This window comes from Pelodiscus sinensis, chromosome 23, assembly GCF_052426305.1.
Source record: "Pelodiscus sinensis isolate ZL-2025 chromosome 23, ASM5242630v1, whole genome shotgun sequence".
NCBI lineage: Eukaryota > Metazoa > Chordata > Testudines > Trionychidae > Pelodiscus > Pelodiscus sinensis.
The window spans coordinates 2,866,444-2,888,418 of record NC_143074.1 but is presented as its reverse complement, the minus strand read 5'-3'; the positions used below and the strand labels follow the sequence as shown (position 1 = coordinate 2,888,418).

The 21,975-nt window shown below is 66.6% G+C and overlaps 1 protein-coding gene across 4 annotated transcripts in view; it reads right to left on the bottom strand.

Annotated features, from left to right (window-relative positions):
- LOC112547246 (uncharacterized) overlaps window positions 1–21,975 on the bottom strand; it is a 43,464-nt gene that overhangs the window by 19,911 nt on the left and 1,578 nt on the right. For 2 of the 4 annotated variants that reach the window (XM_089772918.1, XM_075905648.2), the window contains exons 1-19: window positions 21,526–21,668; window positions 20,899–21,053; window positions 20,320–20,450; window positions 18,679–18,803; window positions 18,063–18,233; window positions 17,309–17,413; window positions 16,736–16,876; window positions 15,110–15,517; window positions 13,178–13,415; window positions 12,208–12,425; window positions 9,942–10,142; window positions 8,356–8,540; window positions 7,646–7,838; window positions 6,200–6,354; window positions 4,181–4,293; window positions 3,690–3,814; window positions 3,171–3,392; window positions 2,805–2,942; window positions 999–1,156 (exon numbers count right to left, since the gene is read on the bottom strand). In XM_089772918.1, coding sequence (XP_089629044.1) covers window positions 999–1,156; window positions 2,805–2,942; window positions 3,171–3,392; window positions 3,690–3,814; window positions 4,181–4,293; window positions 6,200–6,354; window positions 7,646–7,838; window positions 8,356–8,540; window positions 9,942–10,142; window positions 12,208–12,425; window positions 13,178–13,415; window positions 15,110–15,517; window positions 16,736–16,876; window positions 17,309–17,413; window positions 18,063–18,233; window positions 18,679–18,803; window positions 20,320–20,450; window positions 20,899–21,053; window positions 21,526–21,595 — 3,252 coding nt within the window. In that variant the 5' untranslated portion in view covers window positions 21,596–21,668. Of the gene's footprint in view, window positions 1–998; window positions 1,157–2,804; window positions 2,943–3,170; window positions 3,393–3,689; window positions 3,815–4,180; window positions 4,294–6,199; window positions 6,355–7,645; window positions 7,839–8,355; window positions 8,541–9,941; window positions 10,143–12,207; window positions 12,426–13,177; window positions 13,416–15,109; window positions 15,518–16,735; window positions 16,877–17,308; window positions 17,414–18,062; window positions 18,234–18,678; window positions 18,804–20,319; window positions 20,451–20,898; window positions 21,054–21,525; window positions 21,669–21,975 lie in introns of those variants that run through there. The other 2 variants (XM_075905644.2, XM_075905647.2) reach the window with 2 other exon arrangements.

Sequence of the window (21,975 nt, the reverse complement as noted above, 5' to 3'; positions counted from 1 at the left end):
GAGCGGCCAACGCCCCTCGCAGGAACCCCCCTGCGAACCTGCCGTCAGACGGGCCCCCCAGGGCCGCTCGCCTAAGGACGTGGACCGGAGACTCACGCCTGTGACAAACTCCATTTTGGGGAGGTACGTTCACCCCGGAGGACAATGGGATTCCCCCCACACGGGCAAGATTATCCAAAGGGCCCTAGAGGTGCCTCCATTTTTGTCGCGTTCCAGCTCATTGCTTCAGAAGCACCTTTGCTAGGTGCAAAGGGCCCGGAAGCTTTTGTTGACCCATCCTCGCAAGGGATGATTTCGGAGACTTTCACGAGAGCAGTTTCTCTCTGTACGAGCCTGTGCGACACGCGTGTGCAATGTGTTCCGTTAACAATTGGACGCTCACCCTTTGCTTTCTTTTCAAAGCCTTTAGAGCAGTGAGCAGTGGGTCCCAAACTTTTCGGCATCACGCCCCCTTTTTGATTTTTGAGAAACCCTCACACCCCCTCCCCCCACCAATAGCAGCAAAACTTGTTGAGCAAAGAAAAAGGAACTGACCAGGGCCGAAAAAACAAGAATAGCAGCGAAACTTAGTGGGGGAGATTGGCAGGGGGGCTGGGTCACCTTGCGCCCCCCCTGGAATTTCTTCACGCCCCCCAGTCTGGGAACCCATGCCTTAGATGGTAGATGCTAAAGGGCTGGCCCGGCGTGCTCGTTTGGGTCAGATCGGAGGTACCCATTGCCCTGGGAATGGGGCTGGTCCTTGGGACCGGGGGAGCCTGCTGGGAGTTGGTGAGATGGGTTTTCATAGGCTCCCATTGACCTCTGTAAGCTGCGATACTGGTTGCGGCGCAGGAAGAGCTGCAGGGTCTAGAGGGCTGCTTGCGTGACGGGAGACAGGCTCTCTAGCAGCAAACCCAGGCAGGACAGGACCCCTCTGCCCTGGGATGCCGGTCCCCATCAGACAGACGCGCCCAGCCACCCTCGGCTCCAGACTCAGGGGTTAGTCAGTATTTCCTCACCGCATCCGGGGAGGGCTTGATCTCCAGCACATCAGCAGCCAGATACCTCTTGCAGACGGACTCCGCTTCCTGCCGACTGCCCCTGAGCTCCAGCCACACACAGGATCCGTGCCTGAACGCCCAGCCGGGGAAGGGCGGGCATTTCAGGGAGACGTATGCTGCCGAAGAGGGGAGAGCCCGGTCACCCGCACACTCAGAGGGGATGAGGCAGGACAGGAGGGTGTGAGGGCACTGCTGGGAGGCTCAGGAGCGCGGCCGGGAGGAGGGTTACCCTGACCCTCTGTGACGTAGTGGGGGGTACCTTGCTGGTTGCTATGCTGGGCAGTGGGTTGTGAGTGACCTCCACTGGCTGCAGCACGGCCCAGCAGGGCAGGGGATGAGTCATTATGCAAGGGGGCTCCGAACCTGTCTGACCAGTGATCTCCCAGGGAGCGGAACAATGGGAAGAAGAGGAGTGGAGCGCTGGCTGGGGGCAGGGCTGGAAGGGAGTTAGTTAGTTTCTGCCTGGGAGCGTGGAGGAGACAGCCTAGGGAAAGGGGCTGGGATTTAGGGGCCCAGTCCCCCCCATCTCAAGGGGTCTGAGGCATCCTAGGCCTGCCCTGGAACCAGATTGCATTGGTGCTGTGCTGTATCCTGGAGAAGCAATAAACTCCCTCTATTCTACTGGCTGGGGGAGTCTGTTTGTGCCACTACGGGGTGCAGGAGGCGGGAAAACCCCAACGCGCCGTCACCCCCCCCCCCTCCACCAGGGCTCCTCCTGCCATTAGACACTCAGAGGACGCACTGGGCACGTCCTGGTGTGGCGCGGGGGGGTGGGGGGCTGTCTGCTCTGTAACCTGGGTCCCCCCACGCTGGGCTGTGATTCCCACGGACTCCCCCACATGTGGATTGGCCCAGACACTAGGCCCAGCCGGAGCAGGTAACAAGGCTCTTCCCAGGGAGAGACAAAGGGAGGGAGGTGGAGACGGAACACCTTGCTGGCTGGGAACCATGAAGCTGAGGGGCTGGGGGGCGGTGGACCCCTCCCCCAAGGGGTCTAGGGCTGCCTGGCCCTGACTCCGGTACCCACATCAGTCTGTGCTGGGCTGTGTCCCGGAGAAGCAATGACCCCCCTGTCCTACTGGCTGGCGGGGTCTGTTCTTGCTGCTATGGGGATGCAGGATCAGGGGGACCCCAACGCGCCGCCACATCTGGGCCTGAGCGAGTGGTGCCCCGAGGGGGCCTGGGGAGCTGGGCCTTTCAGGAAAAGCCGACTGTCCTTGGGATGAACAGAGCCGGGTGGGGCTAGGGAGGCCCTGCCGCTCCACAGGTGCCAGGAGAGGGCCGGGTTTCCGGCACCGGGGCAGCCCAGAGGAAGAGGGGCTGGGATGCGCTGGCAGGCGGGTGCTCCACCCCAGGCAGGGTGGGCTCTTGCTTGTTCACGGCACCCCAAGAATGGACACAGGGAGGGAGAGCAGCCCCAAAAAGAGGAGGAGACCTGGCTGGCCACAGACCGGGCCCCAGCAGACAGCAAGCTCCATGGTCAGCTGGGGCAGTCCCCCCCCCTCCCCCCAGTCCAGCAGTGGCAGTGCAGCCACAGACCTTCATCCCCCCCATTCCCCCCAGTTTGTGGGCAGGGCAGCCCCTGGGAGCCCCAGGACGGGAGCCCAGCACCTGCGAATGCCCCCTGCAGCTCCTGCGAGGTCCCCTGGCCTTCGCTCTTGGGCCTCCCTGCAGACAAGGCTGCCGCACTCCCCTGCCGGACACAGCCGGCCACTGGGCACTGCCCGGAGTCCTGCCCACCTGCCTCTCCCCCACACCGCTGACCTGCTGCCAGTGGGCCGGCCGGCTGGCTGGAGAACAACAGGCCGTCACAGGCGCCTGTCAGAGGGTTGCAGCTGACTCCAGCTTCACACGCAGGGCACTGGGACTGACAGTCCGGCCCCGCGTAGCCCGGAACACACCCTGCAGCAGGAAACAGACACACGACCCAGCCCTGGCACATCGCTCTCCGGCTCGGCAGCCCCCCATTCAGGGCCAGAGCCGGGAGGTGCCCCAGGCAAGGGGAGCAGAGACGGGGCACAGCCCCCCGCTGCACTGACAGTACCCAGGCTCCCTGACAGCCAGGGGGAAACCTCCCGGCCCTGCTCCGGGCGTGAGACGGCCCCACCGCGCCCTGACGGCTGCAGGTACCTGCTTTGACGTGCACAGCAGCTGCCGGGTCCGTGGCTGGATCCTCCAGGCTCACCAAGCGTGTCCCGCGATAGAGGTAGTACGCGCCGGCCGTGCTGACCACCGCGCTGCAGGCCCTGCCCAGGGCGGTGCACTGGGCCTTGGCAGCGGGCAGGGAGGCCAAGCTCCCCTCGGCAGACAGGCTCCCGTACAAGGATTTCCCGGGGATCTCCACGTAGAACCCTGCGGGTGCCAAGGAGCCAGGGGCGGCTCTCAGCCTCACACCCTCCACTGGGCACGGCCTCCCAGAAGCAAAGCCGCTGCCCCTGCAGCCGGGGCGGATGCTCGTGCCAGCCGCCCTGCACGCCCGGGCACACCGCAGCTCTCGCTGACTGCACCACCCGGCGCCGTGGGGGGAGCCCGGCCCCCAGGGGAGGATGCTACTGCAGCAGCGGATCACCCCTCAGTATAGTCCGCCCCCTCTAATTGCAGAGCCCAGCTCCTTTCCAGAAGCCAAGCAGGTGCCCCGCAGACTCTTACGGTTCCTCTGCGGCGTCTGGCACACCCAGCGGTGAGGTCTCCGGCACGGCTCCTCCCGCAGGGAGCCCGACGGCAGCAGCAGGCCACAGAGCGTCTCACTGGGAGCTTCGGCAGGGAGAATCCGGCTGGCATGAGAGGGGAAACCAGTGAGGAGCAGCACGGGAGGAGGTGGGGCCCATCCCCCAGCGGGCACTAGAGGGGTCTCCTCCAGGGCTCAGCGTGGCCACGGAACCACCCCAAAGCGTATGGCCAAGAGCACAGTGTGGGCCTAGCCTGGTATGCGCTGCAGCCAAGGGCTGCTCCAGGCCTTGGGGCTGGGGAGGGGCGTTCCCATCACCCCCTACCCGTCTGCAGAGCTCGTGCGCCATTCCCAGCCATTGCAGCTGGGTACTCCATGCACAGGCTGCACCGGCACCGTGGCACACACACCGCCCCCTCCCCAAGCACAGTGACCGACGGCTTCCCCTCGCTGGGGGCGCTGCGCGTCTCACCTCTGCAAAGCCTCGTTCAAGGAGGTCCCGTCGGCCCACCTGCGCGGAGAGCCCCCGCGGGCGCCAGGCAGGCCGGTCCAGACGCTCCAGGACAGCTCCTCCTGCCACCAGCTCTGGGGTTAGCACAAGGCGGCTCGGTCCGGGTGTGACGGAGAACCAGACACCCACGACACACGCCAACGACGCCTCGGCACCAGCCCCTCGCCTGCTCGCGGCCATTTCCGGAGCTCTCTGACAGCCACGCACAGGAGGAGACCCTGACCCCCTGAGCACGAGGGGCGTGTGTGCGTTGTGCGTGCAGGTGCACCAGGGCCGGCCTTACCATGAGGCGAACTGAGGCGGCCGCCTCAGGTGCCAGACTGTGGGGGAGGTAGTGCCACTACGACCCAGAGCGTAGAAAACTGTGTCTGTTGCTGGTGCAGATGGATTCTCTCTGCTCTAGGTGCACAGAGATGGGGGAGTGCTGGGCTGGGGGAAGGAGGGCACAAGAGAACTGTCAAAGCTTTGGCCCAAGTGAGGGGGCCTGGGGCGTCCTCAGGTGCTAAAATGTTGTGGGCCGGCCCTGGTGTGCGTGCATGTGTGTGCATGTGCGTGCGCGCTTGTGTGTGCGCGCGTGTGCGTGCGTGTGTGTGCGTGTGTGTGTGCGCGTGTGTGTGTGCGCGCATGTGTGTGCGCGCGTGTGTGCGCTTGTGTGTGTGCGCGCATGTACGCTTGTGTGTGCGCGTGTGTGTGTGCGTGCATGTGTGTGTGTGTGCGCGTGTGCGCGTGCGCGTGTACGCTTGTGTGTGCGCGTGTGTGTGTGCGCGCGTGTGTGTGTGCGTGTGTGCGCGTGCGTGTGTGCGTGCGCGCGTGTGTGTGTGCGCGTGCACGCGCATGCTGGGGGGACGGAGAAAAGGCATGTTCCCTGTGACACAAACACCTCCAGCAAGGGGGAGGGCATCAGACATCCGCAGGGGCCTCCCCAGAGCCACTTCTTTCCTGGGGAAACCCTGCTGCAGAGATGGAAGCGGCGCCTCCTCGCACCCGCCAGCCACCGCCCGGCCTCCGGGGAGGGGGGCACTGGAGAGACGGCGCCCTAAGGCATCTGGGGTCCCTGGCTCCTTCCCGTGGAGACGCCCGTTCGGGGGGCAGAGCACGGTCCCTGGCGAGGAGGCCGGGAGTCCCATGCCCTCCCGCCGGCGATGCTAAGGGTAGGGGGCCTAGCGCGTCCAGCTGTCAGCCCTGGGACCGCGGCAGTGGGGAGACCCCAGCCAGCCCCGGCCACGGCTCACAGGCGCAGGGAGGGGTCGTCTGCTCCGGCTGTGGCCACGTTGTAACTCGAGTGAACCGGCTGCCACGGGCGAGTTACAGCGCGCGCCGGGGGTTGCCAGGCTGCCCTGCGCACTGTGTTCCAACGCCAGCTCCCCCTGGCGGTGCCACGGCTGCACACCGGTGAGCTGGCGGATTAGCGCCCTTGGCACGGGGCAGCCTAGAGCCCGGTGTCCGTCCCCTCCAGCCCGCGGGTTTCAAACGAGGCGCTGGGGGGTGGGACGTCAGGCCCTGGGGCTCGTGGCTGCTGGGGATCAGGTGACCAGTGCAGGGGCGTTAAGGCAGCTCCCTGCCTGTCCCGGGACCACAGATTGTGCTGCACCCCAGAAGCAGCTGCCGACAGGCCCGGCTCCTAGGCGGGGGGAGCGTCCAGGGCTCCGCGCACCGCCCCTGCCCCGAGCACTAGCCCCGCACTCCCACTGGCTGGGAACATGCTGCTGGCTGCTTCTGGGGGCAGCGTGGCCTGCAGGGCCAGGAGAGGCAGGAAGCTGCCTTAACCCTCCCCCCCCCACTGCACCACTGACCGGAGCCGGTCGAGGTCGGCCCCTCCTGCCCCAGCCCTGCCCCCCCAAAGCCGGAGCCCCCTCCTGCACCCTAAGGCTCCATCCCCAGCCCCACCCCGGTCCCATTCCGTGGCATGGTCATGAGAAGCAAAGTGGGAACCCCTAGGCTGGCGTCTGCGCCCCCCGTCCCGGGGCAGAGGGAGCTCACCAGATCCTCCGGGCCGCTCAGCGTGAGGAGGCTCCCGCTCCGGAACCGCTGGCAGTGCTGCAAGGCCTGCGCCCATCCCAGGGCGGCGCCCGCCACCACCCGGAGGCATTTCCGGGCCCTGGCGCGCCAGCCCTGGCCCGGGGGGCAGTGCACGTCTGGCGGGAGAGAAGCGCGGTCACTGGGGGCGCAGGCAGCAGGGCCCCAGCTCCCCTCGCGCTGCCCTGATGCCAGGAAAGGAGCCACGTCCCTGCCCCGGGACCCGCCACCTCCCCCTGCCTGGCCAACCATTTCCCTAACTGACCCCAGCCCCTGTCCCCAGGCGGGGGCACCCCGCTCAGCGCCTGCTCCCACCGGTGCCCAGAGAGAGGCAGGGCCGGACACCTGGGCCCTGCTGGGGCTCCCCTGGCCGGGAGACTCCAGCCGGGCTCCCAACTGCCCACCCGCCCCTTGCCACGGCCCCCCTCAGCTCCCGTGCGTGCCGGACCCGTGTGCTGGGGGGGAGGGACCCGCTCACTCCATGGCAACGGGCCTGGCCCTGCCCAGGGCAGCCGGAGGGAGCTGCGTGCCCCCCCCACCCGCTGGCACTGCCCCAGAGCCCCCCTCACTGCACAAAAGCTCGGTTCTGCCAAAACGGGTGGGACATCCAGGCCAGGCTTAAAAAGGAAACGCCTGGCCAGAGTGGGACCCGCTGTGCCCGCGGCTGTAGGCACAGGCGAGGGGAGGGCCAGGGTGCACTGGGGAAAACAACCAGTTGGAGGAAGTTAGAGCAGCCCCCAGGCTACCCTAGCCTGCCCCAGGAGCTGGCTGCTTCCCCTCTCCCCGGGGCTGTCCAGAGCCAGTCAGCCCCTGCCCTGCTCTCCCCGGGGCTGTCCAGAGCCAGTCAGCCCCTGCCCTGCTCTCCCCGGGGCTGTCCAGAGCCAGTCAGCCCCTGCCCTGCTCTCCCCGGGGCTGTCCAGAGCCAGTCAGCCCCTGCCCTGCTCTCCCCGGGGCTGTCCAGAGCCAGTCAGCCCCTGCCCTGCTCTCCCTGGGGCTCCTGCAGCCCCGCCGGGAAGCAGCGGAGAGAGCAGGGGCCCTGCCCTGCTGCGGGGAGCCAGCTGGGAGAGAGACCGACAGGGGATTCCCACCCTGGGCTGCGTGCTCCCAGCGCGCCCACGACCCAGCCCAGCGCCGGGCGTGTGGGGCGTCGCCTGCGAAGGCCTGGTCAGAGCGGGCTGGACCCCTGGAAGTGGGGCAGGGTTCCAAGCGAGGGCCCCCTCTAGCCAGGACCCGTCCGGCTTAGCCCCAGGGCAGGGCAGGGGGTGGCCCCCTCCTGGCCTGGCCTTACTCCCAGCCAGAACACCCAGGGCTCTTGCTGAGTCAGTCGCTGCAGATGGGCCGGACCCCCCAACAGGCACTTGGGGGCGGGGCGCTGGGTGGTGCCCGTGCGAAGGGCATTGCCACCATCACCTTCATGGAGGGCGAAGTGCAGGGCCCGGGCGGTGCACGGCTGCAGGCGCAGCCCGGGGCTCCGGGCTTTCTGAAAGACGCAGTAGCCGGCGTGCAGGCTCTGCAGCCGCTGGTCCGGCAGCAGGCGGAAGGAGCTCCGCCCATCGGCCGAGCAGTCGGGGCTGCACCCGAGCGAGACGCCGTCCAGCCCCACCTGGGGGCAGACACAGGATCAGCCGCGAGGCGGGGAGAGGGGCTCTCCCGCGGGAAGGAGCCAGGGCAGAGCATCTCTGGAGCCCCCCACCCGGGCTGTAGGCTCGCTCCCAGCATGCCCCCAAGCAGTGGGGCTTGCCAACCGCCCGGAGGGGGCGCACGGCCTCCCGCCCACCGGCCAGGGACCCCTCCCCCACCGCGGGGCGGACGTGCAGCAACCCCCGGCCACAGGAGGTGCCGTGTATCCGCCAGGCTGCGCCCTCGCTCGGGAGGGGGGACAGCCCAGGAGAGGGGAGCTGGCCGGGCTCCAACGTGGCTGTGGGGCTGGGTCCGCAGGCGCAGCCACCGCGCAGCGCCCTGCCGCCCCGGAGCGGGCTGTGCCGTCTGCCAGGCCGCCGGAGACCCAGGTCTCCCGCCTGAGCCGGCAAGAGGGGCTCCCTTGGCGTTAACCAGGACCAGACCCGCGATCAGCCTGGCGCCCCACAGCCAGCCAGCTGCCCGGCCTGCGCCCCCTTTACCAGCAGGCAGGAGGACGGTGCCGCCAGGCTGCGGAGTCGGCCATCCAGCTGCAGGCCCCAGAGGGAGCCCTCGGGGCAGCGCTCCACAGCAGGCGCCACGTAGGGCAGGGCACGCGCCGGGTCCGCGCACAGGAGCGAGGGGCGTCCCGCCAGCCGGAGCGAGCCGAGCCACACGAAGCCGGCAGCTGGGGAAGCAGAGCAGGCTGGGGTAAGGCCCTTGTGCGAGGGCGCCCCGCAGCCAGGGCAGAGACGGGGCGCGCACACGCTCGCACACACGTGTAGCCCACACCCCTAGGGCGGGTCACTGGCCCCTGGAGTGGCACTTAGGCCACAGCCAGCCGGAGGTAAGAACAAGGGAGCTCGACAGCCCCAGCTGGGGGCCAGCTGGCTCTATAGCTCAAGCTGTAAATGTGCCTCCATTAAGCCCCTGAGATCCCCCTTTTAAATCCACCTGCTGGTAGTTCCATAGATATCCAGTCAGAGCCCTGGGGCCATGGGTGATCCAAGTAGCCCTTCAACTCCCAGGGGGCTGCTTTGGGGACACCTCATTGGTGTTTTGCCCCCTGTGGGTCTATCCACCCCCTCCCAGCAGAGCGTGGGGGGGCTGCAATCAAAGCGAGCCCACCCAGCCCAGGGCAGGGGCTAATGCCGGGATACCACTGGCAACTGCAGCCCCCCCACCCCCCCACACACACACTTTGCAGTGGGGATGCAGTCTAGCGAGGCCACCAGTGCTGTCCCACAATGCACTGGGCGAGGATCAGGGAGGTGCTCAGCTCACTGCAGCGCACAGCATCATGGGACATGCCCCAAATCTCCCTGCGACCCATGCGGGGGCAGCACTGGTGGGGGAGGCTGGGGTAAGGCCGGTGCCCAGGCCCGGCTGCCGCGGGCTCCAGCATCCCCATCCACCCCCAAGGGCAGGGAACCGGGACTGGCTCTGGGAGACGCTCCTAGCCTGGCACGGCCCCGCCCTGCCACAGGGATGTGCTGGCTCCCCAGGCCGGCCCCCGGCGCACTGGGCTGGCCTGAGATGCGACTGGAACCGACTCCCGGCTCTCCCAGGCCCCTGGTGCGTCCTGGGCAGGTCGCTGCAGCTGTCTCAGTGCCCCTCTGTACCTGCCTCCTTCCTCTCCTGGCCTGCAGCAGCTCCCCCCATGGGCCTGGGCAGCCCCAGCCCCACAACGACCTGCTCTCCACAGGAGCCGTTTGGCGTCATCGGCCCAGTTATACCAGCGCCCCGGGGGCCACCCAGCAAGGCCACGTTCCTGGGACCCGGAGCACCACGCTGGGGACTCTGCTCGCGACTCCTGGCCACTCCCCCACCTCGCCCCCCCAGGCCTGAGCCAGGGGCAGACCCCTGGAGCGCCCCGACTTGCAGCCCCGCCTCCAGGCTCCGAAACGGCCGCTCTGGCAGCCAGGGAGACAGACAGTGAAGCCCGGCGCCCGGGGAGCCAGGCAGAAGGGGCGGGGGCCATACCGGACAGGCCACGTGCGCCTCCTGCCACGGGCAACCTCCTCTTCCCAGCTCCGGGAGCTGCGGGCTCTGCCGACGGGCTGGGGCAGCTGTGCCCGCGGCTCCTTACCTGCCCTGGGGCGGGCCGTGCTGAGCTCCACGGCTCCAGACCTTGCCTCCGTCAACTGGCTCCAGCTCACCACGTTCCCAGGGAACTTCCATTTCTCTCCGGCGGCTGCCAGCTGCTTGGCAGAGAGTCTGGGGAGGGCTCGGTCCCACAGGTTCACCTCACGCAGCTCCCCCGCGTACGGGCTGCCCAGGGCCGAGCCCCCTGCAAGGCCAGACCCACGCCGTGAGCTCAGGTGCCTGGGGGGGAGGGGCGCAGGCACCTCACCACCCTCGTGGGACAGGCCCCGGGCAGCGGTGGTGCCCATGCCTGACCGGGGAGGGGGCAGGTCACCTGCCCCGCGCTGAGGGGAGAGGAAGTAAAGAGGAGAAATGTCCCTGGCTGAGCTCTGCAACTCCCCGCCGCCACCCCGCTGCTTTGGAGGCTGTTCCCACTGTCACCACCACCAGTACAGCCCCCAGGGGGCGCTAGTACAGACGGGGGGGGCATGGTCCGAACTTCAGCTCCCGTGTTTTCTATCCTCCTCCCCTCCCCCCGAAGGGCAGGTCCACAGGCCATGCAGATGAAACGGCCGGTGGGTCCCCCCTCCGCTATGCCAACACAAAGCAGCTGCCTCAGGATTAGCAACCCGGAAAGAAAGCAAGCCTGGGGGTGAGAGAAGTGAATGTGTCTGCGGTAAATACAGGGGCTCTATCCCTCCAACACACAACACAAACACAGCAGCACACACACACACACACACACACACACTCCCCACCACCACAGCACACACGGGGGTTGTGTCCCCAACACACACAGCACTTTTCTGGGATAAGGCAACGCCGCATGCAAGGAATGAATCTGCTTTTCTGAAAAAAATGTGGAAAAGCGGACGCGTTCTTTCGCCATCCCTGTAGCCTTGCTGTCCGAGGACGAAGGGACGGCTCGACCGAGCAGGTTTTTCTGAAATTTGGCGCCGTGTGGACGCACCACATTTTGGAAAAGCCTCTTGCGAAAGAAAAGTGGGAAAATGCTATGCAAATTGCGAACCACGATGTGTGTATCTTTTTCCGACTTTTCTTTGTAGTGTAGACGTAGCCATACTCACACTGCAACTCTCCCCCACACGCCATATCAAAACACAAACCAGCTTCTCCACGTGGACACACACACACACCTGTACATTCAGCATACACCAACACACCTTGCTATGCAGACACAAGGCTTTACCACTGTGACGTAGTGGGGGTACCTGGCTGGTTTCTATGCTGCTGGCTCTGGGGTAACCCCCACTGGCTGCCGTGGGTACCACGACCCAGCAAAACAGGATGAGTCACTATGCAAACGAGTAGGGCCAGACACCCCCCATGGAGAGGAACAAAGGAAGGGGAATGCTGCCCTGGCTGGGGGGCAGGGCTGGAAGAGGGTTAGTTAGTTGCTGTCTGGGAGCATGGAGGAGACAGCCTAGGGAAAGGGGCTGGAGTTTAGGGGCCCAGTCTCCCCCCATCTCAAGGGGGCCTGAGGCATCCTAGCCCAGCTCTGTGACCAGACTACATCTGTGCTGTGCTGTATCCTGGAGAGGCAATAAACTTCCTCTATTCCACCGGCTGGTGCAGTCTGTTTGTGCCATTTCGGGGTGCAGGAGACGGGGGACCCCAACGCGCCGTCACAGTCACACACACCCCATCACATTCCCCCAGTAACAACAACTCGCTGCATCCGACGCACAACACACACAACACACACACCGCAGCACCTCATACACAAAACCACCACCAGCGGCTACGTCACAAACAACACACCCACAACCACGCACACCCCACCACAGTGCAGAGCCAACACACACACTTGCACTTAACAGTGCTTGCGAGTTTGCAGCCACCCCATTTGTGCGCCCGTGCCCGCCGGTGCCAGGGCTCAGCTTGCTGCAGCGGGCAGGCGGCACGGGAGCGCGCCCCTCAGCTGGGCAGCCTGCAGGCAGAGCGCTCTGCCCCACAGCTGCGCGTGTCAGGCGGCGGGTGCAAATGTGGTACCCGCAGAGGGCAGACACTACCCAACCCCCTCCCGCTTGCTCTCGGCTCTGGGCTGCTTGGGGCAGGCAAAGAGCCGGGGTTGCAGTGGGTAGGTGAGCTCAGTCCCACACAACTCAGCGCCGGGCTGGAGGGACCGGGCACTGCCCAGGCACGGGCGCCGAGAGCTGCTCCCCCAGGACGGAGGGTCCCACCCAGGCGCCGGTCTCCTTTTCGGTCCCAAGAGACGTTTGTCAGAACCCGGCCGCCGCCCAGCTCACCTTCATCCACGGCCTCCCGGCATCCGAGGGTCAACTCCCCTCCTGCTACCAGGCCCCTCTGCAGAAACCGGGCGCTGGCTGCGAAGTCTGGCTCCCAGGGCTCCCCGTCGATGAGCACCAGGTAGGGGCTGGCGGCGGGGTCACTGGAGATAGCAATGGCGAGATGGTGCCAGGACCCGTCTAGGAGAAGGCCCGCGGTGCCCCTCAGCATCACAGCCCTGCAAAGAGAGGCAATGGGGGATTGAAGGTTGAGCAGACGCCCAAATGAGTCCCCCTTTCCAGCTGCCCCTCGGGCCTAGCTCCCAGCAGGGCAGGGCCCATCAACTCTTTCGCCACTGGCCCTTGGCCCCGATTGCAATAGGAAGAAACGCATGTGGAAGGCTCAGCGGCGAGTCTATGGCCACCCAAGTTAAGGACAAGCAGATTTTTTGAATCTGTCTGGAGCAGTAGGGAATCTACAAGCAGTGCAGGGCCGTTCTGAGACGGACTCAGCAATCTCGTCTGCCATGACGCGGGAAGGCGCAAGTCTCCAACCGTGCGTCTCTGGAGGGTGAAATAGTTTCATTCCCAAAGGCAGCGCGCGTGGCTTTAAACAGCATCAGTTCAAACATGCTACACTCAGCAGTCAGGAAACTCAAGAGTTTTAAAAGAGCTGGCTTAGGCGCATTGATGTTCCTGTTCAAACAGCCTTGGACAAATGTGGAATTTCCAGAAGGGGAAGAGACGGACAGTTGTGCCTGTATTTTACCAGGGAAAATAGCTTGAGCGGAGTAGTTAGAGGCCAGTCTACCTGGCACTGATCCCACACAAGGGCATGGAATGGCTGCGAGAGGGGAAAGGCCGGCCCCCTGGCTAACTCTGAGAAGCCCCCCACGTCCCATCCCGCAGAGGGAAGCAGACACCCCCCCACACCTTGCCTAGCCCCGGCCCCGCACAAAGCCACCCCGTGGTGCCGAGGGACTGCACTCACCCTTTGAGCCAAACCTCCAGGCCCGCGGGAGCCAAGAGGGAGAGCGCGAGCTCGGCTGGCCTGGCTCTCAGCACGTAGCTGAGGAGGCACATCCTGCCGGCAGAGGCAAAGGGGCTTCGGAGCCACAGGCCCAGGGTGAAGCTGCGCAGGTAGCGGGTGACGGCGTTCTCCAGCCGCACGCTGCTGCCCAGGGCGGGGTCGCCGCCGGGGAGACGCAGGGTCGACGACGCCCCGTACTCTAGTGAGGATGCAAAGGGCAGGCATGAAACCGAGGCTGGGAAGGGGGACGGCCCAGGCTTCCCTTGTGTATCGCCGCTGGCTCCAGATCCCACAGGCTCGGCCGGCCCCCAACCGGAGTGACACGCGCAGAGGCAGTCACCACGTCTGGGCTCCTGCACACGGCAGGCACCGACCCCCAGCCCCGCACGCTGCGCCCCACAGCCGAGCAGAGCCGAAGGGCAGTGCCCCAGGAATGCCCTGGCAGAGAACAGGAGGGGGGGGCCCCACAGTGCCAGGGAATTAGCCCACCTGTCACCAGCAGTACGGGACCAGCAGGCGCGAGCCCACACAGGCTGCCTCGCGGGCAGGACTCAGCTCCTCAGCCGGGACTCGGGTTTGGGTCACCAATCTGCATGTGCAGGAGCCAGGACAAAACCCAGCCCCGCGTCCCCCCAGCCAGGACAAAACCCAGCCCCCCCGTCCCCCCAGCCAGGACAAAACCCAGCCCCCGTCCCCGCAGCCAGGACAAAACCCAGCCCTCGTCCCCCCAGCCAGGACAAAACCCAGCCCCCGTCCCCCCAGCCAGGACAAAACCCAGCCCCCCGTCCCCTCAGCCAGGACAAAACCAAGCCCCCCGTTCCCCCAGCCAGGACAAAACCCAGCCCCCCGTCCCCTCAGCCAGGACAAAACCCAGCCCCCCAGCCAGGACAAAACCCAGCCCCCCGTCCCCTCAGCCAGGACAAAACCAAGCCCCCCGTTCCCCCAGCCAGGACAAAACCCAGCCCCCCGTCCCCTCAGCCAGGACAAAACCCAGCCCCCCAGCCAGGACAAAACCCAGCCCCCCGTTCCCCCAGCCAGGACAAAACCCAGCCTCCTGTTCTCTGCCAGGGCACTTCCTGGAGCACTGTCCTTCGGCACCTAGTGCAGGATGGGCAGCATCCTGGGATCTGCATGCGCCAGCCCCGCTCCCCACCAGCTGGTTCCCCCCCCCCGCCTGCTCCCCCTGACCTCCTCCCAGCCAGTCCTGCTCCCCACCAGCCAGTGCCGCCCCCCCATCTTCCCCGGCCAGCCCCGCGCTCCCTGCCAGCTGGTTCCCCCCCAGCCAGCCCCGCTCCTCCCGACCCCCTCCCAGCCAGCCCTGCTCCCCCCAACCCCTTCCCGGACAGCTCCACTCCTTGCCAGCCAGTTCCCCCCAGCCAGCTCTGCTCCCCCCAGCCATTCCTCCCCACCCCCACCCCCCGACATCCCCCGGCCAGCCCAGCTCCTCCCAACACCCTCCTGGCCAGCCCTGCTCCTCCCAACCCCCTCCTGGCCAGCCCTGCTCCTCCCAACCCCCTCCTGGCCAGCCCCCCGCCGCCCCCGCCCCCAGTCTGAGATCATGTGTGTCTGGTATTTTTTTGAAACCCATCTGGTAACCCTACCTCCAACCTGCCCTGGAGCAGCGAGAGGGGCAGTTTGCCTCTGGCACTCTGCTCCCTGCCCTGCGTCCGGCCAGGCTGGGAGGTGAAAGTCTCCGTATCCCTCGGCGCCAGGGGCCGGACAGTCCCCACCCAGCCGACCCGGGCTCGCGGCAGTGGTGCATCTGCGCTGCTACACCTGGTCCCTAGGAAGTGAGCAGAGCCCAGCAATTCCCTGGGCACAGCCCGCAGGTCTGCCTGGGGCCAAGGAGCCCGGGTTTCCCTGCCTCCCCCGGCCCCCAGCACAGGCGCTCACCCAGAGACGCGTTAACCACGGCCACCCCGGAGACCAGCAAGGCGCCCAGGCTGGCGAAGGAGACGGGCCGCTCGCTGGCCACGCGGAAATGCTCCTGGTGGTTGAAGAAGCCGATCACGCCAGCCGGGAGGGTGATGAAGCCCCATGTGCTCTGCCCAGCGGAAAAGGGCACCGGAGCCAGCTCCTGCTGCAGGGACGCCCCGGGGAATTCAGCAGCCAGGCTGCCATACACATGGGTGGCGTTGGACTCCAGGCGCAGCTGGAGGAGCACCGCCCGGCTGGAGGCCTTTGTCAGCACCACGGTGCCCACGGCATGGCAGGGCATGGAGAAAACGACATCGGCTGTGGCATACGGGCCCATCCCGCCGGGGAGGGGGAACTCCACGGGAGCGGGGGGCCCGCAGGAACCTGGCAAGAAAGCACACGCTGGGCTGGGCTGCATTGGGAGGCTCTCCCCTGGCCTCAGCCTCTCCAGCTCTCCCTCTCTGGCCGAGTTTAGAAGAGACAAACGTTAGACCCGCTGGGCTCTAGCAACACCGCAGCTGAGATCGTCTGGCCGGTCACTTACAGGACACGCTCAGCCTTACACAGGGGAGCTGGGCGAGGTGTGGGGAGCGGCTCTGCGCCCCTGAAAGAGGCGGGGCCTCAGGCAAAAGGGGCAGGGCATCGCCCGGACATGCCATGCCACCCCTCCCCTCCCCCCGGCTGTCAGAGCCACTGTGCCTGCACCGTGCCACGCAGTGCTCCGGCAACCATTGAAAGCCTCATCTCGGCCTCCCTTAGCGGCTCCAGTTCAGCCACCCTGGTCTCCCAAGCCCAGACACGGCCCCTGAGGGCCAGGGCCTCCTTGCACCGAGGACACACCCTCCACCACCCGTCCAGAGGGCAGGTCTCCAGACACGCTACACTGGGTGCCATGAACTGGGGAGCCCCTCTCTGCTTTGCTGGGCTCCGGCCTGCAACCTCTGCGCTCCCAGAGCTCGTCCTGCCTGGCCGTTTGTTGGAGTGAAATCGGGCGGTTTGGGTTTTAGCTTAAAGAAAGGTAAAGACTGAAGTGCAGCTCGCCCCCTCGACCTCCGCTCTAAACCACGTGCGCCCGCCCTCGGCCGCACTCCTGGGCCTGCAGAACCCGGCAGCGCTCACAAGCCTTCGGTATCTTAATCCCCCCGCCTCTGCGTCGAAACAAACTCCCTACCGCAAAGCTCGTGCTGCTCCCAGCTGCCAGATTCGGCCCACGTCACACTCCGGCTGGGCTGCATGAAGAGCTGTATCTGGGGCTAGGGTGGGTAGGGGTGGGGGCTACAGCCCCTCTAGCCCCCTGCCCCCATGGCACCCCGGCCCTCCGGTCCTATGTTCCCCTGAATTGCCCTGTACAGATCCCGTGTTTGCTGGCCAACAGCCGTGCCCTGAACTCGTGGCCCAGTGCTCAGCAGCAGAGTTCTGGCATCCTCAGCTTTCCCTGCTATGAGAAACCCCCCGTCCGGATTGCCTGTTTTCTCTGCACACCCCGGACACGTCACCCCACGCGGCTGGCACCCAGTGCACACCTGACCCCAGGCCCAAATGTACCGGGGAGGTGAAATGGGGCCCACAAGTCAGCCCCTTTGTGCACTCCGGTCACCTCACCATGGCTGGATTTGCAGAAGAAGCCGGTGGCTTCGGCATGGGGCCGTGTGTCGCAGCCTCGGGGCTCCCATGTCCCGTGTCGAGAAAGGTCGGACGGGTGGAGAGACATCACTGCACACTGGCCGGGCAAATTAGCCACAGCTGCTTGGAGAGAAGAGAGAAACTCCATTTGCTGGGGACTGCGGACTCCTCTGCCCAGCGGCCTCGGTCCAGACTCCAGAGAACCTGAGCAGTAGCTGGAGCTGTGGGGAGGGTGGGGGGGAGCGTGAGATGAGCCTTGCTCTGGGCCCTGGCAAAGGTGGGTTGGGTGAGCCTGTCGTAGCCCTTCCTGGAGGGGTGCTCTTATCCCAAAACTGTCATGGAGCAAGGGGCATGTCCTGGCTTAAAGCAGCCAGGGGCTGCGGGTTCTGGCTGAGGGGTCTCTCTGGAGCTTTGGGGGCAGGGCAGGAGTGGAAGAGCCGGGCGTGGGGCATCTCTTCCTCGGCAGAGGAGGAGGGCCGGCCCGGCCCGGCTGACAGACGTTTTCCGGTTTGCTCGGGAGAGCCCCGGGAGAGCCCGTGGCGGAACACGTACGGCGATGCCACTTGAAGAAGACAGGCTCCGAGGAGTCGCTCCATCGCCACGCCCTGCTGAACTGCAGCCCAATCCACATGTGCCAGCCGTCTGCAGGGGCGGCATCTAGGGGACACGCAATGCCCACAGCCGCCACTGAATGCCACGTGTGCTGGGTACCCCAGGACAGAGCCTCTCCCAACCCCAACCTGTCTGAGCGGAGCAGGGCTGGAATCGCCGGGACAGACGGGCAGCAGGGGCCCAGGTTTCCCCTGGTATTTAGGCACCGAAAGGTGCAGCTCGGATGGCAACCGGGCTCAGCTCTGCACCGGTAGGTGCCCGAATACCTTTGCCAATCTGGCTCTAAGCAACTTGCCCGGACATGGGGAATGAAGCTGGGGCGCGTGAGGGCCAGCCCAGCACCCATCAGCGCCACAGCCTCCCCGTGGGGCCGAGCCGTACCCCACCCTGCTGCCAGCTGCACAGAGCTCTCTCAGCCACTGGCGATGCCAGAGACCGGCGCAGCGGGAATACTGACTGCCGTGTAGACGCACCCAAGGGGGCAGGCCAGCCTAAGCCACTTTGGCGGCAGACGAAGCCAACGCGCACACAGGACTCCCGGTGCAAAATGGGGTGTCCATGGGGAGCTTGCGTGGAACGGCTGCTGGGCCCCCCATTCAGACAAACCCGGAGACTTCCAGAGTCCAATTCCCTCTGCTGCTGGCCCACGGGAGACCTTCCTTCACTGGGCTCTCGCGGCACTGGGGCCCCTTACCAGCCAGAAAGGCATTCTCCTCCTCATCTCCGACACTTGCCAAGCTCCCCCCCCACTGCTGGCAAAAGGCCAGCGCTTGGGGCCAGGTCCGCATGCCCCACGGGGCCGGGAAGTGGAAGGCATAGCAGTGGGAGCGGAAACGCGCCAGCCTCACGGAGCCAGGGAAGGCGTCTAGGAGAGAAGGATCAGACACTAACCAAGGCCTGCAGGAGCACCTGTCCCCATGGGCCTTCCCCAGCCCATCCCGGCCCTGCTCTCCCCACAGCCCCAGGCCAGGCCCCCGAAGCGCTGGCCCTCTGGCTGCATCTGTGGCTCCCGACAGGGTTCCACAAAGCGCTGTCTGTCCGTCCGTGTGGGCCCTTTGGGGGTCCGAAAGGCTCCCTGAAGCTGTCCGCACACACGCGGCATGACAGAAGCGGGGATTCCCCAGTTTTGTCCATCTGTCTGTCCCGCTACAGCCGTGGCTCTGGAGAGAAAGCCTCTTGTCCCCCAAAGTCATGCGTCAGCTCTTCCGAGTAGGCACATGGCTCCAGGGCTGCAGGGACCCCAGAGCCCTCCACCTGTCCGCTGGGAATATTCCCCGGAGGGTGCCTCTGACCAGCCGGGCGCCCCCCACCTGCAGCGGGCATCTCGCAGATGAAGGAGCAGCTGCGGTCGCAGTCCCAGTCTCTCCACTGGCTGAGGTAGAAGCCCACCAGCTGCACACAGTGCTTGTCCTTGGGGTGGCTCCACAGCCAGTTCCTGGAGACAAAAGGCACCGAAATCCCAGAGGGGGGTTAGGCCGAACTAGAGGCATTGGAGGAACAAGAGGACACGGCTCAGATGGCTGAGAACTCCCGACCAAGCAGGGAACGTGCACAAACCAGAAGAGAAAAGGCTTCTCCCCGCCCCCCCATTTTGTTATCAGTGGGAAAGGCAGGTGCCCCCGGAGCTGCTCACAGAAAGCAGAGCGGAGCGACGGCCCATGACAGCGCGTCGGGGAGCCCCAACCCTGCACCCCCGTCTGCGGCCAGCTGTGACTCGCCAGTAGAATAGAGAGGGTGTATTGCTGCTCCGAGGCTCAGCCCAGCATAGGACCGATGCAGGCGGAAGAGGATGGGCCGACAGCCCTAGTTCCCTTGGGAGAAGGGGGTTATAGGCCCCTGAGCCCCCTACACTGGTTAGTCTGCTTCCTCCACGCTTCCCCACGCTCTCCCTGCCCCCTCCCCACGCCACACCCGTCCTTTGGCCAAAGCCCTTCCCTGGTCATGTCTAGGAGACATGAGGGCCCTCAGGGCGCCCCCACGCTGGGCCGTGCTTACAGACAGAGGCCAGTAAGGGTCAGCCACCGCCCAAGCCTAGCGACCAGCGAACGCCCCACCAGAGTGGGCCTAAGGCCACTAGAGTAGACAGCCCCCCACTACGTCACATGGCCCCAAACAGAGCTCCAGGGCCAATAGCACACCTGGGCCACCCCCTCCGCCTCCGCTGCCCGTGTGCGTCACGTGCCACCAGCCGACACGCAGGGCTCCGGTACTGGGCAGCACGTTGCCCTGGAGGGGGCAGAGAGCGAGGGTTCGGAGGGCGCTCCCCGCGGGTGAATTAAAACCCAGGGGTTTGGAAAGGAAAAGTGGGAAGAACAATTCCCTCCCTTGCAGCCAAAGGCTCCAAGCACAGGGACCATCCGCAAGGTTTGGACTGCACAGCCACGAGGAGGGGGCCTCCTGTCTTCTAGACCAGCCACGTCACGGGGAGGACACGCCCTGGGAGACACCAGCCAGGTGCTCCTGGGTTCTCGGCCTGGCTCGGGGAGGACAGTGAGCTTAGGCACTGCAGTACAGCCCCGTGGCCCGAAGGCCCGTTTGGACGAGCTGGGAGCCCTGCTGCCCCAGTGGCTCTGCCCCAGCACAGAGGCCGCACTGCAGCCGCGCCAGTTCCGCCAACCCTCCTGCTCCAGCCCTGCCCTGCAGTCCTTGGCCCGTCCCCCTGGAGATCCCCAAAGGCCCCTGCTCCGGGCCAGGCTGCTGCTAGGAGCTATGGGCCCGGAGCGTCGGGACTCTCCCCATGCCCGGGGCCCGCAGGGGCTGTCTGAGCTACTGGGGAGGTGGCAAACAAGCCAGCCCGCCCCTTCCTTCCCAACACGCCTTTCCCAGGGACACAGCCATTCGCTCCATCTGCTGCACCCGGGGGAGCAGCGGGCTCTGCAGTGCCCCGACCCCCGGCCTGAGCAGTGGCCTAAGGCTGCTCGAGGACCCAGCAGGGAGACGCCGTCGCCTACCTGTACCAGCTCTTTGAAATCGGCACGCCATCCACCCAGGTGAGCTCCGCCTCTCCCGCCAGCCGGGCCAGCCCCATCCAGTACTGAGAGCCAGGCCCCCCTCCGCTGTCCGTGAGCTCCGCCAGGAACATCTGCCCAGCAGAGACCAAGGGGAAGGAAGCTAGAAAGGCCAGCGAGTCGGGCAGGTGCTGGGAACGTGCCCCATGCCCTGGCCTGCTGCGGGGGGAGGGGAAGAGACAGGGTGGGGCAGCCCAGCAATGCAGCAGGCCCCCGTATTCGGGTTGGGCCGGGTGAGTCACTGGGCACCTGTGATATAAGCCCTGTCCCCCACTCGTCCGAGCCCTGAGTCTAACCCTGCCGGGGGGCTCGGACGCCGGCCGACTTAGCAGCTGGGCCTTAGGAACCGAGCCTGCAGCCCCTCCCCAACGCGGACTAACCCCAGATTAACCCTGTGGAGCGGGTCCCCTCTCTGATCCCGATCTCTGCCTGTCCTCCCTCCCTCGGTGCCGGGGGCACCTGCCCACGCGGGCGTCCCTCCAAGCCTGCCTCCTGGCACGTGCCCCGGGGCTCAGCCCGTACCTGCTTCTTGTGATCCCTGATGACAATTAACTCTGCCCGTCGCGCCTGGCAGAAGGCCCTGGCCTGGCTCCAGGAACGGCCAGGCCCCCGGGCGGGGACGAAGAGGCAAAGCGAGGCCCCGTATGGCACCCAGCCGGAGGGGCACAGCCCCCACCCTGCAGGACAGCAAGAGAAAGGGGAGGGCTTGCGACCCAACACGGAGCCTCCGCCTCACGGGCCCCGGCCCCCTCGCTCCCCCAGGGGCCCAGACGCTGCAGGCAGGGGCTGGCAGCGGAGGCCAGGCCAGGGCAGGGGCTCGGGGCTGCCACGAGGGGGGCAGAGAAACTCCCGTCCGAGCCGGAGCAGAGGCTGCTGGTTCGATCCGGAGGCTCCCCGGGCGGCTCCGCTGATGCCGTGCGCAGGGCGTGCGGGGGCCTCTGCCAGGCAGATACCCGGGCAGGGGGCTCCCGGGGTGAGGCCCGAGGGGGCTGAACCGGAAATGGGCTGGGGCAGGACCAGGAGCCCTCCCCCCGGGCTGGCTCCTCGGAGAGCAGGGAGGGGCACAGGCCACCACGCGGGACCCGCAGCCATCGGCTGGGCAGACTCAGTCCCCAGCCCCACCCCTCCTACGGCCCCCCAGTTCCTCACCCCAGCTGGCCAGGGACAGCGCCAGGGCCAGGCAGACAGCCGGGCGCCAACACCAGCCAGGCCTCCCCATGGCAACGCCTGCGTCCGGCTGGAATCAAAGCACAGTCACCTGCCCAGGGCCCCCCGCCACCAGGGCGCACCCCTCACCCGCCCAGACCCCCCCCGGGACGCCCCTCACCCGCCCAGACCCCCCCCGGGACACCCCTCACCCGCCCAGACCCCCCCCCCCGGGACACCCCTCACCCGCCCAGACCCCCCCCGGGACACCCCTCACCCGCCCAGACCCCCCCCAATGCCTGGGACACCCCCGGAACCCCCTTCACCCGCCTAGACCCCCCCCCCGGGACGCCCCTCACCCGCCCAGACCCTCCCCGGGACGCCCCCTCACCCGCCCAGACCCTCCCCCATGCCTGGGACACCCCTCACCCGCCCAGACCCTCCCCGGGACGC